This window comes from Haliotis cracherodii, unplaced genomic scaffold (assembly GCF_022045235.1).
Source record: "Haliotis cracherodii isolate W230 unplaced genomic scaffold, xgHalCrac1.p SCAF_10, whole genome shotgun sequence".
Lineage (NCBI taxonomy): Eukaryota > Metazoa > Mollusca > Gastropoda > Lepetellida > Haliotidae > Haliotis > Haliotis cracherodii.
In genome coordinates, this window is record NW_027266265.1 from 13,604,877 (window position 1) to 13,622,566 (window position 17,690).

The window sequence follows — 17,690 nt, forward strand, 5'->3', positions numbered from 1 at the left end:
AAGTATAAATGTTCACGTCTCCAACAAGATCGCCCGGAAAGTGAGTTTCCGGAGCAGGGCCGTTTCACAGATGCTATAATTGTATCTCCTGTCATCCACTATTTATTCTAACGCAACGCCCTTGTAAACTCTAGATCTAAATATATTGCATCAGTTATTATGAATGGCTAGCCTGTATACATACAGTAAACTCTGTTCACTGAAAAAATGTCTTAATTTATTTCAATTGTACATCGTACCGTTAAATCTAAATGTAAAACGTAGCTGCCATTGTGATCATGTTAATTGTTGTTTTGTAATTGTTAAAAACAACTGCCCATGTACCACCGTCGATGGCGATTTGAGAATTAAAAAAATGAAAACTTGATAACCGCATTGAACCAAACCTCTACAATGGGTCGGGATGGGCGAGAATCCTGTTTGAGAAAGAAACTCTACACCGACCGATGTTGGGTTTCAAATTCAATTTGGATTACTCTAAAAAAAAAATCTGCCGTGTTTCACACTCGAACCGGGTAAACTCTAATCGTCCTTTCCCATGGTTAATTCACTGCCTTTATGAAAACACGCTCTTAGAATTTCTGAACCGCGGGAAGGGACGATGACGAGGAAGCGTATGATCATGTGACTATCGCAGGCCCAGATTAGTGGAACAGTTTATTTTCATTGAAGGGGTGTCTGGTTCTCCGACATTATGTCGGTGTGAGAACAAAGTCGCATTAGGATGATGAAAATCACATTATTTGATTAAAGATCTGCACAAACGGAAAGAATTATATCCTAAAGTTCCCCGACGAGATGTTTTACTGCTGTTACGACATTTGTTGATAAATATTCCGACTTTTCCTCCACTTCGATGCGATCGGCCACAGAAGCCTTGTATAAAAGGACCATTGAATCGCCTGCCTGCGTTACCACCGACGCCGCGTCACACTGGGAGAAATATAACAGATCTCAAAGCTACTTCGTGCTTTCATTCCATCACTAGGTAAGATTCATTTAAACTCAAACACAATATATATTAGGTGATATATTCAATTCATCTCCTACTGCATATTTAAAATACACATCGTTTTCTCGCATTTCGGCCATGCCGGTATGGTCGGCATTTGAGCAGACGATCGATTGCTCGCCTCTGCAGTTCTCACAGGTTTAGGCCCGCGAGAACTGGACTGAACCAGATCCTCTTGCTTTTTATTGTGTCAAAGTTCTTTGTTAATTGTTTTAATTATAATCATATAAGATAGAATCGCATTTTTTCAAATTGTACAAATTATGACGATATTTATGTATGCTGAAAGGCTGACCAGGACACGTGGAATAAAAGAAATATTTGTCATTATTGGAGATATATATATTTATTAAAAAGAAATTCATGTCATGTCATGAGTCAATGAAACGTAAAATGAAAACCATTGGCTTCGTTCCTTGGTACCCCTAGGATTTGTACTGGCGTCTCGTTGCAATCTCATCGAAGGTCTTGTCTTATGTTATTGTTAACGATGTCCATGCCTTTGTGGATCTTGTACACAGACCGTTAAACAAAATGGCTCCTATATACAACTACATGTCAAAATATCTTTACAATCACTATGTCCAACCATATACACAAATCATAATGTCTAGTTTGAGATCGTTTGGTTTACTAACTCTCTGAAGACGGTCATGAACTAATGGACATCATATATATATTATATATTTGATTTGAAACAGCTATTTGATTTAAACTTGACGAATGTATGCTTCCTTGGTGCGCTACATAACATTATTTTTCAAAACAGCTAGGTTATGATATAAATCTTGAAAAGACGTCCTATATTTCGCCGGTGTCAGCCACCCTGTTTACAAAAAGTTGGAGACGCTTGTCTGCAATTAATACAACCAAAACGGCTGTATAAACCTAAACGTTAAATGCTATGATGAGCATAACTGTAGAGAACCACAAGGGAAATATGCTGGTTAGGTTACTAACTGTCATAGACAAGGATGTTTTTCTTGCTCATATGACCTCAAGGACAATGGAAGCAATGCTGGGAAGTCGCCATGTTGAATCGCTGCAGTGAAAACCCCCATCCAGTGAAAGTCTTCCCTGAACGTTTTACAAGTATATTAAATCTCGTGGTAGAAACGGGAAATGATTCCTTGATGTGTGCTTGTCAATTTAAAATATCACTGACAAGCAATGTGCTTCTTCCTAAAATAGACTACAACAGACCCGTAGGATCAGGGGCTTTTAACACCTTTGTTGCACAAGGAGAATCCTGCTCAACCAGCCACCTCCAGTTCTACCTGCATACAGTGCTTTATTTTTCATAACATTTTATATACATTTGTTTAGAGTAAATAATGTGCTTTTTAGTTAATGTCCTTTGACTTGCCGCTCGTGAAGATTCTGAATCAGTACCATTGCTTCCTCAACGTTCTCTCTCAGAAACGCTCCTTTGGGTCGTCTGTACTAGGACCCACGTGATTGAAAGTAGAATAGTGTCTTAAATATCGAAAGCGCCTTGCTTTGATTGTCCTGTTCCAAGACTGCGGATTCTCTCCATTAAATTAAAATATACAGCCAAGCAGTTAACAAATAGAGATGTCCAGTTAATATAAACAAATTAAAACACGCCTACTTGTTCGAATACGTCTGATGCTCTCTATTTCTGAATTCATTATTTTTTGTTGAAGTATATCCAAGAATACGAAAATATTGAACAGGTTCATTAAGTATACATCTTGCTACATATGCACATAAAATGTCGATAACCCTTGGAGCGGAATACTGGCAAGACGTTACGTAAACACCACCATGCTAAACCAATGCATCGATAAACTAAGCCGGTCAGAGATCGTCAAGGGTACATGTATAGTTGCTTAACTCTTTTTCGATAGAGTCATTACAGAACCTGGCTTCGTCTTAGGCTTAACATAAATATTACATGTTAGCTTCTTAACCTTTTGGCTGGCTGGTCAAGTACCTATTATATATTAGTAAATGTTACGACCTTGCATAATGAGATCAATCGATTTTTGCAGTCTTGCAATAATATTAAGCTTGCTTAATGGGTCAAGCGGGAAATCTCTTTGGCCACGAGTCATGGCCAAGAAGTTGGGAGTGTCAAAATAGTGATCAATCCTTTATGAATTGATCACTGAAAATCAGTGATGACACAGGTGCTCGCGAAAAGGGTAAGCATTACCTGCACTAGCAGTAACATCATAGACTTCAAAAGAGTAAGGATATGTCCATGTATAGGTCATATATAGCATGGGTTAGCACACGCATCATGGGGATAAGAGAGGTGTCATATTTAGTTTCTTCTGAACGTCTTCCATACAGCTTCTGGAACCTTTGAGTACCATGACCCGCAAGACTTGCGAGTTGTGCACCAAGAACCCTGAAACCAAACCTTTGACCTCAGAAACTACCTTATGTATAAATATTCTGGATATTAGGTTTTGTTTTCCTTTCCAAGTTGATGTCTTGTCACGATATGCCTGAAATATTGCCAATATGACGTGAAATTGTATCCGACTCACCCCATGTTTATGTACGCTTCAAATAGGATGGATTTGGGCTATACCAATCAATTATATGAAAACTGAAACGTAGCTAAACGGTATTTAACCATACAGCAGTATATACCAGTTGGACAAAGGCTATAGCCCCTGGATTAACACATAGTCTATGACATATTATTGTTACACAAGACGTTACTCACTTCTATGTTTATTTATTTCCTAATGCTGATTTGTGGAATACAGACAGCTGAGTTTTTATCAACTTAAATGCAGATAATCCACAGTCAATGTGCAGGACTACACAGCAACTGACGCGAACATGTATTGACTGTCGCCATGAGCGCGCACGGGACACCCTCTCAAGCAGCGATTCTAAAGGGAAAAAGCCCTTAGAAAAAGCCGACGTCTCCATACATATATAGTCATGATTTGCAAGCAATAGAGCGGTGAGGTGAGGTGAAATAGGCCTCATCGCGACAAGATCACGGCACTTATATAGCGATATTTATGCATGTGTGTCTGCTTGTACTGGTCTGACAAATGCCGGTGTGCTGGCCTTCTGAGATACCATGGCGCAGTTAAACACGGGTACCAGTCCTAGTTTTAACCCCTTAATGTCGAGGGTAAGAACAAGAACATCTTCTTGTTAACGTCTTTTGATATGCACGAGCGAGGATCGAACCACCGACCTTCCGCTTCCCGTGCTGATGCTGTATCCATTAGTCCACAGAGGATGTCACTCTTTGGTTGATCAGTAGACACTGGATTGACGGGAACCGACACGACTATTTACAGACCGCCATCGTGTAGCTGAAATATTGTTGCGTGTGGCGTCAAACAAAAACTAACCAAACCAAACTAAACATGTAAACTGTAGTCTATACATCATGACTTGACGACGAAACAGGCATTTAAAGTCGCCACTGTAGGATAGGTCTAATTGTAGTTTAAGCACGTTGAACAGTTTCAGAAAATAGTCCACTGGATTAAAGTGGCAGGTGCACGTCACTTCATGTTTTATTAAGGGAATAAACGAGGTTGGTTTCATTTTCAATTTTTCATGTGAATTGACTTTAAAAAAAAAAACGTTTCAAAATGACAAATCTTAGAGATAATATTAGCTGTCATAAACTCTGATACAGTTTATTGCCTGCCGTGACAACTGATGCGTCACCTCAGGGGTATTGTCATGGTAACGTGTTGTTGTTTTGTAGACTTTGACATTGATGGGTGAGGTGTCGACAGAAAAACATGTACAACCCTATAGACTATCATCTAGTCTCCGAAATGAACATATCGTACAGATAAAAAAAAGTTGTTAAATTATCTTGATAAAAATATAATAAAAAGGAGCTCAGAGACTCTCTTCATTTTCAGATACTGCAGAAATCTAGACTTGCCAAACATTATAGACTTGCATGAGCTGTATTTGATATGTTTGCATCAGGGTCTGTAAGACAGACTAGTACAACCCTATGATATTATTTTACTTAAAGCGCCCCCTGTTATACACGCATTGGTATAGGGTTCATGTCAACACACAAACAAGAATTGTTTTTCTTTCTGTATTCGTTGGGATCTCCGCTTCATTTCCCACCTAATATGACAAGTACACATTTCCAAGGGGTTATGGTAATATCTATATTTTGATGACTGATGAGTAATTGTTCTTTAGGAAATGAAACATAACTTTTGACGAAACAGAAAGTGACGAACATATGCTCACTTTGTGGACGCCCAACCTAAGTGTCAACTAAAACAATGGGATTATTACATAATATCTAATACATTATATATTATAATAACCTGCCCTCAGTATATTTGCACAGTAATGACCTTGAAACATGGTGCCTAGTTATATCGGACGGCGATCACTGTCCTGTAAACAACGGTGTGATGTAAGCTAGTCTTGACTTGTCAGTGAATATTCTTCAAAATCTCCTGAGCTTAAATCGATGTTGGTTCGTTGGTTTGTTGTTTAACGCCGCACTCAGCAATATTGCTGCTATCTGACGGCAGTCTGTAAAAATTCGAGTCCAGACAATCCAGTGATTGATATCATGAGCATCGATCCACGCAATTGGGAGCGATGACATTCATCACCCAAGTCAGCGAACCTGACCACCCGATCCCGTTAGTCGCCTCTCACAACAAGCGTCGTCGCCTTTAAATCGATGTATTAATGTTACCATCGTTACTGATAACGATTCTGGGGTAAAGGATGGCGTTTTAGATGTTGTGATGCGAAAGTGCTGATTTGGCAATATTTATGCCATGAAACTATAAATTAACCACGAATCGATACAACCCCCCGTATATGTATTCTCAGACCGTGTATCCTTGGTGATGAACCTTTTCTAATCGAACATTGTCCTGAACAGAACACACATGTGGCACCAATGTTTCATATCTTGTGATACCATGCCGTTCAATATGCCGACCACAAGCAGATATACCACTGTACCACATAAACATACAACATGTGAAGAGACACCACGTTAGAATTAGTCTTCATCCCCCATGTTTGCCAATCAAGTGGAGGATCGGGTGACTTCGTCGATGCATGTCATCGTTTCACAGTTGCGGGGGTCGATGCTCATGATGTCAATCACTGGAATGTCTGGTCCAGACTCGTTTATTTACTGACCGTCGTCACATAGCTGGAATATTGCTTAGTGCGACGTTAAACAACCAACAAACATGGACTTACAATCATTCCTCCGTGTGACGTTCCCAAAACACATTTATTTCCATTTGATGCTGTGTTTGCCATAAGCTGCAAAATTGCTGATGCTGTGAAATTGCGATTTTCTAATCTATGTGTCTGGCTGGGGCTCGCATCAGAAACCTTTATCCTACACTGTGACTTGAGGAGTCGCATTTCGATCATTCCACCATACACGCGCTGTTTGAAGTCTTGCTCCAGACTAATTCAACCGCGGCTGCTAATGGTGTTCAGGCTTTGAGTGATTATAGCCAGTACTTTGTTGACTTGCAAAGTAATCCCGCGCAAAGACTTCTGTTCTCATCAGATCTCTCCTGGCTCGAACGGTATATGTTCGTCTTCACTTTCTGGTAATCACGGGTCATGCTGTACGCTGTAGTCGTCACCTTCACCGTTGTCGTAACTGAGGCTCGACTTGGTCCCGTCTATTAATGAAATCCTTCATTACAGTTAATGACCACTATTTATGGTTGGTCGACAAAACCTGACTATGCCTTGTTGGGGAAAATACAAAATGAGGCGAAGTGCGGTAAAATGGAGTTTAACATTACGTTCAAGAATATTACACGTGTAGGCAGTGGCGACAATACGACATGTATGCATGTGCATGACAAGTTTGTTCAATTATTTCGTTCTTTACCGCAGAGATCAAATTGAGTCCTGTTGTCACAGCAGAAATATAACGCAACTTCTATGGGATCACGGTTACATTGACACATTCCTCGTCTCGTGTAGGGCAATACAGTAATCTGGTTGTGTTAATGTCAGCAGCAATACCCGCACTGTGTGCTGCGGACTAGATGCGTATTGATTTCGGCAGCTGTTAACCAGCAGCTGTTTCCATGACATCAGCTCCAGCTATTATCACCGAATCAATATCACCGTCATATAGCGCGCATAATTGCTTTGTCATATGTTCTCCGGTATTGGACCAGTTGTAGGGACCTGACACGCCGACTTTGCTCTTCTCTGGTATCTATTTTCAATTATATTATAAAGGCTGATGTCTATTAAGTGTCATTACCTCATGCTACATAAATAACACATGTATCCCTAGGCGTCACTGGGTTCAGTAGTGCCGTGTGCAAATAAGTTTCTTTCTGTTTCCATATTTCACAATAACATATATTGCATCATAATATATCTAGAACTGAACATGTAAAAGTGGGACCATTTCGCTCACTGCTTTGATTCGATTATGTAAATGGCGACTTTTTATAGCCAATATTTCATGTTACATAAACCAGATCGGACAGTTGTCACGCTATTCAGTATAGCAGTTTCCTTGATTCGCAAATGACATGCATTGCATCATATTATTTCTAGAACTGACTATGTAAATATATGGGCCCTTTTCACTCAATATTTTGACGAAAAATCTTTAATGGGTTATTGTTACTTAATTCATGCGTGAATATTAACCTCCAGTTGTTGATCGTTTACTTGCGACGTGCATTTCATGTCTGAACGATAAAAGTGCAATGTGAGTTAGAGGTTGACGGCGACACGAACAAAGAAACAGTGTGGTGTAGGGCACGGCGGATCTGTTTCGACCGAGGGAAGCCAGTTTATTGTGTTCTGATTGGCTGGTTATTTATATCAGCCTCCGCGTGACCACGTGCCTTGTGTTTATACTGGGGTGACCGGATGTAGGTCAGGTCGCAGCGCAGTTGATTCTGAGGTCAACGGCCGGGGCAGCTGGGGAAGGTGTTGGGTGGAGAGTCACGCGACTGGCGCGGTGTAAGCTACATGGAAATGGGGTTCAACGTCTCCTTCAAGACTACTGCACTTTTATAACCACGTATGTGTGAGTGAGTAATACCTGTTATCAGACTCCGAGCCGCGACCAGTCCTTGTTTCATCCCCCTGTTTCAAACCTGTTTTGCTTCTACACAGTGTATCTCTGGTAAATAGCCAGGCAGGGTAACAAAAATACCATCTTTTAACATCTTTTGGTATGACACGTCCAGGGATCGAAACAACGACCTTCCGCTCTCCGGGGGACACTCTATCAATTAGCCCACGGAGGCAGTTCAACTACGTTGAAGATATTAAACGCGACATTGATAGGTCCGACAAAACCACATAATGTATTGGGTTCGAAATAAACAATTACTTGCAAATAATATTTACATTATGTATTGCGACAACAGATGTATTAAACTATAGGTACCGAATTATCACCTTTTAATCTGTTTTTATCAACTTTCTTTCTTCCGGATTATGTACAAGTCAAGGCATATTAAATTGAAACTACCATTTTGTCATATACGCCGCACTCAACAATATTCCAATAATCGAGTATTGGCCAGACAATCCAGTGATTGACATCATGAGCATCGATCCACGCAATTGGGATGGATGACATGCATCAACCAAGTCAGCGAGCCTGACCACCCGAATACGCAATTGGGATCGATGACATCAACCAAGTCAGCGAGCCTGACCACCCGACCACGTTCGTCGCCTTTTACAACTAGCTTAGTCACCTTTTACAGCAAGCTTGGTATACGTCTATTGCGTATATGGAGTTAAACACTTGGCCAAATCAATATCAACTTTAGTAGAGTTAATTATAACGGGAAATAGTGTGAGGATAACAACAGAGTTAGTCATATATCATGTCCGTTCAACAGATTCAAAGATTGTGCCCTTTGTTTCAGACTTTACAGCATGGTTGCTGAACAGCCTTGTGAAGTTCACAGTCAGTCTTCACATCTTGGAATCGGTCTCCTTGACAACGGCAAATTACTCGGAGATCCACCTCCTGATGCAGGAAATATAAGTCAACCCGTGCTCGAAACTTGCATGGACGTGAACAACTACCCCATTACATCTCTTCCCTTTGATCAACTGGCCATGTACTCTTCCCCCCAAGAAGTTCCCATCTCCACCACTGACAATGACTATCCAATTGTGTCTATAGCTTGCGTAACAGGACAGAACAACATAAGCGAAGAAGGTGATAATTCTGTGTTCAGTGGAGACATCATTTGTGAATATAATTCAGGGAACACTTTCTCAGCACCCACTAGTGAACTTCGGTCAGACTCTGTGTCGTCATGCAGCGATACCTACAGTAATAGCGACTATACGGACTCGTTGTGTAGCACGGACAGCACCAAATTCCTGCTGCCACCAAAGTATGAGGTGAACGAAACCAGTGAACACATATCCCCAAGCCATGAGCAGTCGACGTCAGATCAGACGATGTCATTGTTAGGCGTAACAGAGATTTTGGAAAGCGAAGCTGTGATAGATATGCCTGAATGTTTCGAGAACAAAAATTACACAAACACTGTATCGTCTCAAACCTCTAGTAACCAGCCACTGCTAGACAGAACTGAGAGCATGTGGAGCTTCGCAAAAGAAGTGGATGCACCAATCATTGGACGTATTGAACATCCCGGTTACTTCTCCTCTCAGCGAGACCTTTCCAGTACCAGTAATCTTAGCTTCGCGTGTCAAAAGGCTCTTCAGTACCTCCAGGACGAGCGAGTGGCGAGTTCCCTCCTTCTGCCAGGAAGTTACAAGGACGTGTCAAAGTTGCCTCCAAGTGGTAAGAAGGATCTTGATGACGTCGTCGACCACAACATCGTACCCAGCGGTCGCCACACGCGCAATCTCCTCGCTCTTAGTGTGTGCAACACTATGGTGTTTATTGCTTGCGGTTCCCTGAGGAACCTACAGAGCAGCATCAACCATGAAGGCGGCGTTGGAATCACGTCTCTCGCTGTCAACTGCTTAGGATTCATGCTTGGAAGCATTTTCAGCCCGTTCATTGTGCAGAACTTTGATCCGTACAAATCCCTCCTGGCGTCTCTCTTCCCCCACGTCTTGTATATTGCTGCTAACTTCTACCCAGTCATGTGGCTGATGTGCCCTGTCTCATTCTTGCAAGGAATCAGCACCGCCATCATGTGGAACGCGATGAGCACGTACGTTACATTCCTGGCAAAGGGCTACTCGGAGAAAAGGAAAGAGGATTATGAGGGTGTTCTCAATCGATTCTTTGGCATATTTTGTTTGTTGTTCCAAGTATACATGGTCTTCGGCAACCTCATCGCATCTCTTGTCCTCACATATGCAAACCCAGCTGATGTTTCCAATGTGACAACATCAAACGAAAGTGTTCTCACGCCTACACTGAACCTATCAGAGTACATGTATTCTATATCCAGTGACCCTTTGCTGAACTCCACAACACTCAGTGATATCAACACCCCCAACGTCTCAATATGCGGAGCCAACTACTGCCACCACTACACCATCAGCAACTCCGGAACTACAGTCAGCGACTTCGCCAAATACCTGCTTTTCGGTATCTACCTTGGATGCATGGTTTTAGCCCTCCTCATCGTGCTCTTCCTTCTGGAGCCCCTCAACAGTCGCCTCTTTTCCTCCGTCATGACATGCGGCATGATTAAAACACAGATGGTCTCCCTTGGGAAGTTCGTCGTGAACCGGAAGTTTGTGCTCCTCTGTCCACTCCTGCTCTTCGGCGCCATGGAACAAGGATTCGCTACTGCTGAGATTACAAAGGTACGTATTTACAAAACTTAAATATTAAATACCATTCGCAGTTTCATTACTATTTATTTATTAATGCCAGGCGAAATAGGTTGCAGCGTGATTCATTGGAGAGTCTGGTTCAATAACCAGCTGTAATAGACATTGTTTCCCAAAGTCAAGGGGGACGTGTCTCCGACTCCCCTTCAAAATAACCTCAATTTATGAGTAATATAGGCCCCAATTTTCTTATACCTGACCCACGAAATTATCACCTGGTCCCCTGGTCTATCTCAAGCAGTGGGCACTATAACCCTTGTCATATTCCTGTCACAAGCGCCGTTGTATGTATGATATCGTCGCTTAGCAACCGACCAAATATTCTCCGAGAAATGAATTTAAAAAATAATTATAATTCAAACTGTTGGGAGAAAGAAATTGTTTGCCACAAGAAATACTTTGTTGCAAGATGTTTTTATTTGCCCAAAAGATATTTTGTAGCTTTAATCAAATAGTTATCTGGTCTCCATACCAAGTTATCGTCTTCCCCCATCTCCATACAAAATCATCCGAACTACCCAAATATCAAATTGTCGGTCCCTTATCTTCTATTCCTTGTCGAGCTCACGGATGGACAATATTATTAACGATATTAATTATTATTATTTCAGGCCTTCGTGACGTGTCCCATCGGCGTCCACATGGTCGGCTACATGATGATCTGCATGGGCGTGTCGGCGAGTATCAGCGCCTACCTCAGTGGATGGCTGTGCAGATACGTCGGAAGAATTGTGCTGATCGCAATAGGTGTGTTTCTTATACTGATGCTGCCTTTCTAACTTGTCATTGTATCATGTAAAAAGTAGAGTTTTAAAATAAATGCTGTACTTTATATCTAAATATCATTCTCAATACGTAACAGTAATCAGTATGTATATTTAACTTTTGTCTTACAGTAATCATTTTAATGAGAATGATATAGTTTATGCTAAATAGACCAATGCTACTAATTATGGCCATCTTTATACTCAGACACATATATTTAGGGATGGCAATAATTATTTGCATGGGTCTATATAGTGTGTCAGTGTTAATGTAGATTAAATATATCTTAATTATAAGTTTTTATTCCCGTCTGTTGTTGCTAGAGAGGGGGAATACTGTAGGGAACAATTGAAACCTGTCCAGATTTCGACCATGTGTAACAAAACGGACAGGCTTCAAATTCCGTTACCCAAAATATTGGATGATTATGTTATTAATTGAACCCTAACAAACATCTAAGTAGTATCACTATCTTGTCTTGAGCACCAATCAGGATTAACTGTTGAATCTATTTTTTCTAGTAAATAAAAGCATATATAAATCGACGAACCAAGGATGTCATCTACACATAACCAAGACAATGAAATGTTGCAGCAACTATCCCGTGGGTGGTAATTCGATAGTAAACCCTTTGTTGGTTAAATTGTTCCTCCCTCTCTGCATCACAGTTATAACAGCCTTGCTGAACCTTGTCGGTGATGATTCTTAATGGCCGCCAACATGGCCGAACATCACCAGATTGAGTCCACTTGCTTGGGCTGGCGGACTCGCGATCTATATTTCCTTTTTCTGAACATCCATTTGCCTCATTCCTTTTCAGTACCATGAGTTTTAACTTTGGTTATACACCACAAGTGGCAGACCAAAGACGCCACCATAGTAAGAATGCAGTCTCCCAAGACTTCGACTTGCCAGCTAGGCAAATAGTCAGTTCCATCCAGCATTGTTGATCTGATATGACGTTATAGAAAGCTACCCATACGATGACATTGCTGACCAAAGACCGTAGACGTCTTTCTGAGGGGATGACATTCCGATGTAACGGTGTTGGTGATTGGTAAGTAATGGGCATGTGCAGACATGCCCAGGAGAAGAGACGGTAAGGCACCAGGTAGTCACGTGCTTGCTTTTGAAGTGTGTTCTGACAAGTCACCCTGATCGCACATCCCAATGTTTCTGTGGATTTGGGCGAAGAGGCATTTCATTGTGTTAGTTTGTATAGGCTGGTCATTCCCCAATTTCTGGGAATGTAGATACATCCATTTTGGCGAGTATCAAAATTCAAGCAATGGAGGAATAACAAGTTCTGCTTTTCTACCCGAAATCAGTCTCGGCACGAGCATGGGCGTATCCTTCCACTGTACTTCCCGCATCGAACCCTCACGCCTCTGCTAGGCAACAGAAGATTCTATTAAATTACTTTCTTGTCCTGGTCTAACTTATTTTTTAAATTCCAAATGTCCTAATCAAAAAACATTTTTTATGTAGTTTATTCCAGAAATTTGATATAGAAATGTTTCAAAGTCCTTGATAGATAAATCTGGAAATGGAAGACTTAATCGTGTTGGTTAGTTTGGGAACTGAATCTTCTGCCGCCTGGTTCGATGCGTTGCGTGTGGTACGTCCCCGTCACTTCATACGATCCGCCTTAAATACTATAGTCCATTTCAGCAACTTGTAGATATCTAAAGCAGTGTGTACCTGCGCCGTAATATGTATTCCTCTCTCTATCTGGATTAAAGTAACGAGTACTATATTCAAAATTATATACTATTTTCCATTTTCGGCTTTCAAAACTGTATATTCATTTATTGATGTAACAAGCATTTAAGTAATAAATTAAATTATAAAATCTACATATACAATCTACAACTTCTTGAAATTGACTATACCAACAGGCGCGATCATGGTCAGAACAATATGTATTTTTACATACTTAATGATTCTTGCAAACTGGAAACCTAAAGTTATACTTGTTGATGAAGTAATATATATTACGACAATATCCATCAATTCGGATGTAATTGGCATTGAAGCTAGGCATGCATTTACAGTGTATTTCGAATGGAAGAATACAAGGACAACTTATTAAACATTAAAGCTATCGATGATGATGCCCGTGATGATGTGAGGTAAGTATTTAAATAATAGATAAATGAAGTAAACACACTCATTTAGTGATACATTTCATCCCAACTTAACTTCATTTTGGCCATCTAACCCTTATCTCTTTAGGATTTTCAGTCTGCAAGAATGTGTATTTTTCCATCATCATGAGATGTGTCATGCAAGAACGAGAAACTCTTTAGAACCATTTATAATTGTTTCCTGGCAACAAAGCATCCAAATTTTGAAATTCAATGGCATTATACATTTCATGAATATTTGGTGCAAAAGATTTCCAATTACAAAATCCGGACTATCGATACCATTTCAATAAATTAAATCTACCTGGTGTAAATGTTATATCTGAAAGTTATCCAAACGTTCAAACATTAAGTCTTTTGCGCCAAATAAATGCATATTTCAGAGAAAGGAAACACAGTCTTGGTATCTTTCTTTCGATCAAATTAATTATTTTCGGGCATGTTGTCCTAGTTTTGGCTCAACTATAGATTTTTAAACTTCAACTTAATAACACGTATCAGAACGTTCACTCTCTCTCTCTATTGGAAAGTCTGTCTTAAACCAAAACTGTGTTTGTGATGTCACATGACTGTCATGTGACCAAGGTAAGCGAAGCTGATGCCGCAATGTGCACGTGCAAATGGACTCTCTTCAATGTTTTGTGAAGAAGGGTACGCAAACGCAAAAGAGCATTGCAAACGTTTTGAATATCTTTGTTTTGTACATATTAGGATCAGACTCACATTTGATGAGATTCTAATTAAATGCAAATAGAGACTATTCAAATAAGGGAATGTTTTAGTTGTCTAGTTATGAGATGCACAAAAAATATGTGATTGGTTTCTATCAAAATTAATTCAAATCCACATTTTGGGTACAAAAACTCTTTTTATGAAACCGTTTTGATTAAAATTGTGTTAATCGAAAATTTGTTTTCGGTTCCATCCCTATATAACACTTTTATTTAGTAAACCCAAGGAAACCAAAAGCAAAACTGTGCACTTTATCGAAAACGGAAGTCGCGTGGAAGTATATTTGTAACACGAATATGATAAAGAGAGTGATTGTTATATGCTCCTTTTTCTCAAAGCAAGAGTAGTATGTACTAAGTCGTCCATGCTCTTTAAACTCGTTTTTGATTGGCTTTTGCCACTCCTCGAAAGAAAAGCGGGATAACTCCATTGCACATAGGTTCCGTGGTTGCATACCACTAGTAAGATTAGCATAGTCTGACAGTGGGTATTTTGCCTGCGAAAATCTCCCGCCTCTTTCCCCATGTCTACATTGGAATAAGGGATGTGTGAGGGGTTGGCTGCAGTTTTGAACCGTGTCATTCAATCATAAATCTTCGCCTTTCAGCCGTTGTGTGTAACCTTGGTCTTCTGACGTTCATGTCACTATGGTCGCCAACACCGGACTCTCTCATCATACTGTTTGTCCTGTTTGGCTTCTGGGGCCTCGCAGACGGCATCTGGTTGGCTCAGAGCCAGAGTAAGTTCTATAATTGTATAATATCAATTATTGACCATTTTTGGGGACAATATGTTTTATGGACCCAAGAAACTCATGACTTTGTCATTTTCATTACACCACCTACTTTTGCAGATATATGCATAATAGTTCAATACATATGTATGTCAAGTGATGACAGGTCACGGTGACCTACTTTCATTATGTAGCATATACTAAATTTTCGTTGTTTTCTTGAATTCCACCTGGGGACATCAATTTTGGTATGACAACTGATATTGAAGGTCATTGGTTGAGTGTCTAGGTATTTAAACAGGAAGTGGATTTATCTTTTCTCAATGTGGCTACAGACATAGGTCTCTTTTAAAATCGTCTTCCAATAGGCATATGTTGTCCTGAACCGGAAGTGATGTCATTAAACCGAAAGTGCGTATTTTATGGTAACTTGAGGCCCAATGCAAAGTTGTACTGCTTTTGACAGCATTAGTTTTTAAATATGACTATAGATAAATATATGGCGAGATCATGAGATGAACTGTCACCTTATTTTGTAAAGTCAAAATGGTTCGTGATACAGGTTTCTGGTGGGAAACTTTGGGGATTTCGGGGAAAATGCTGGTAATAGGCATGCTTCTGTTTTTGCATGTAATGAGGACTTTTCTAGTTGTTAAAAAATCAAACTATACTTACTCACTCACACATTCGCATCAACAATCTCACGTATTGTTTCCACCATTTAGGTCTGATGGGAGTGTTGTTTTCTGACGAATTCGAGAACGCCTTCACCGGCCTAAGAATCATGCAGGGCATGGGATCCACCCTTGCCTTCGCCTACGCTCAAAGTTTCTGTATGGCCAGCAAGATTTACATCATGGGAAGCGTCTGCATTGTCGGCATGGCGTGCTACATCCTGTCCGAGCTCCTACTCAAGAAAGAGCAGCGACAAGCAAAAACTGTGATCTTTGTCTCAGAGGTTGTGTAATCGTGTCATTCCGAGTCAACCGAATCGTTATGGAAAGGGGCGAATGGTGACGAGTGGTGTGTATAAATGACGTTCCAAAACGAATCAGAGAATGGACGAATTGTTACGGAAATGGCAAGAGTTGACGAATGACGTGTGTAAATATGAGGTTCAAATGGGATCAAATGTGCCAGAGTAGAGCGAATTATGTTAATGAATGGTTTGTTAAAGGAAGGATGACTGATCGTTGATACGGCTATGTGCGTAAATGAATATTTATGTAAATTGTTGCTGAATTTCTAGGAGGTAGCATACGTGACCGATGTGTCCAACAGATCTGTATATATACATTTACAGTATATGGGAATCTCAGCGCATCTTAGTTATCATATATTTTATCGTGCTTAATCACGGAAATCGTATTTACAGACAAACATTGGCTATCGGCCAAACAGGGTACAACTATTAGTTGTTACTAACTTTATTCGTTGATATGTTACCAACGGATATAGGGAACACTTGTTTTGTTTCTATTATTGATCAACTCATGACGCTAACATGACAGTTAGTGTAGTGCTACTTCTTGCTGACAAACCCACAATACCCATTGTTAACATTCTGTTCGAATTTTCACTATGAGCAAAATCATATGCTAGCTGTTAAAGAAGAATATCATTGGTTTATTTGTTGTTATATTATCCTATGGTTGAATAAAGATAATTCGTCAGTTACTGCTAATGTTAAACATTTATCCTTGTATCTTTTTATAATTTATTCTGTCAAAATATATTTCCTAGGATATTGGCCAATGTGTTTCGGTCTGAATTATAATTGGTATGCTACTAGTACAACCTTTTGGAAAACCTATAATGTTTCTGTCTATATAATTTCTATTTCTATTTTCGAAAGTTTCTGCTGAAGTAAATCGTGGGTAATTTCTTATTAAGTTTACAAATAGATAACTCCATCTAGAGAAGTTATCATTTTGTGCTATCATGTGCACACGTTGTGTTGCTAATATTTAGCTTCTGTCCATGTACATAGAATGTGTCTATTCATATTAAGCTAAACAGTGCCAAAATGTGGATATGTTTCACACCCCCTCATTCAAATACCTCATCATCATCCTAACCCTCGGAAACGAGTCATTGTTGCTTGTGTACAGTTGAACCCGTTCATAAATAAATATTTATATCTATATGGTTTTTGTCTTATATTTGTCATATAAAATTCCTTTCGATAAACTCAATCATGTTTTCAGTGGAGGAAAACGTTTGCTAATTATCCCTCGCGCGAACGAGGTTTTGCGGGGGATATACAGATGGTTTCCGTCCGTCCCTTACGTTTCATTTTCATACGTCGTTGGACCGCTTCCGTGGTCTAGGGGTAGAGCGTCCGCCCGGAGAGCGGAAGGTCCGGGGTTCGATCCCCGGCCACGTCATATCAAAAGACGTTAAAAGATGGTACTTGTTGTTACCCTGTCTGGCACTCGGCATTAAGGGGCTAAAACAAGGACTGGTCGGCTCGGAGTCAGTATACTGTGTCTGAGTGGGATATTCA

The 17,690-nt window shown here is 40.2% G+C and overlaps 1 protein-coding gene across 2 annotated transcripts; it reads left to right on the forward strand.

The window, feature by feature from the left end:
• Nucleotides 1-690: 690 nt before the first annotated feature.
• On the forward strand, nucleotides 691-17,330 carry LOC139454081 (protein unc-93 homolog A-like). 2 transcript variants are annotated; one of them, XM_071235576.1, is made up of 5 exons: nucleotides 691-988; nucleotides 8,902-10,780; nucleotides 11,419-11,554; nucleotides 15,059-15,190; nucleotides 15,910-17,330. In XM_071235576.1, the coding sequence occupies exons 2-5, from the start codon at nucleotides 8,912-8,914 to the stop codon at nucleotides 16,149-16,151; spliced, it is 2,379 nt and encodes a 792-aa protein (XP_071091677.1). In that variant the 5' UTR covers nucleotides 691-988; nucleotides 8,902-8,911; the 3' UTR covers nucleotides 16,152-17,330. The 2 variants fall into 2 exon arrangements, with proteins under 2 accessions (XP_071091677.1, XP_071091678.1); XM_071235577.1 differs by lacking the exon at nucleotides 15,910-17,330 and having other exon boundaries at nucleotides 12,393-15,091.
• The last annotated feature ends 360 nt before the right edge of the window (nucleotides 17,331-17,690 follow it).

What these genes read in the sequence shown, in the direction of transcription:
- LOC139454081 (XM_071235576.1), top strand. Translation starts at nt 8,912, where the DNA reads ATGGTTGCTGAACAGCCTTGTGAAGTTCACAGTCAGTCTTCACATCTT. An exon ending in CTACTGCTGAGATTACAAAG is followed by an intron (nt 10,781 to 11,418) that starts GTACGTATTTAC and finishes TTATTATTTCAG; the next exon opens with GCCTTCGTGACGTGTCCCAT. An exon ending in AATTGTGCTGATCGCAATAG is followed by an intron (nt 11,555 to 15,058) that starts GTGTGTTTCTTA and finishes TTCGCCTTTCAG; the next exon opens with CCGTTGTGTGTAACCTTGGT.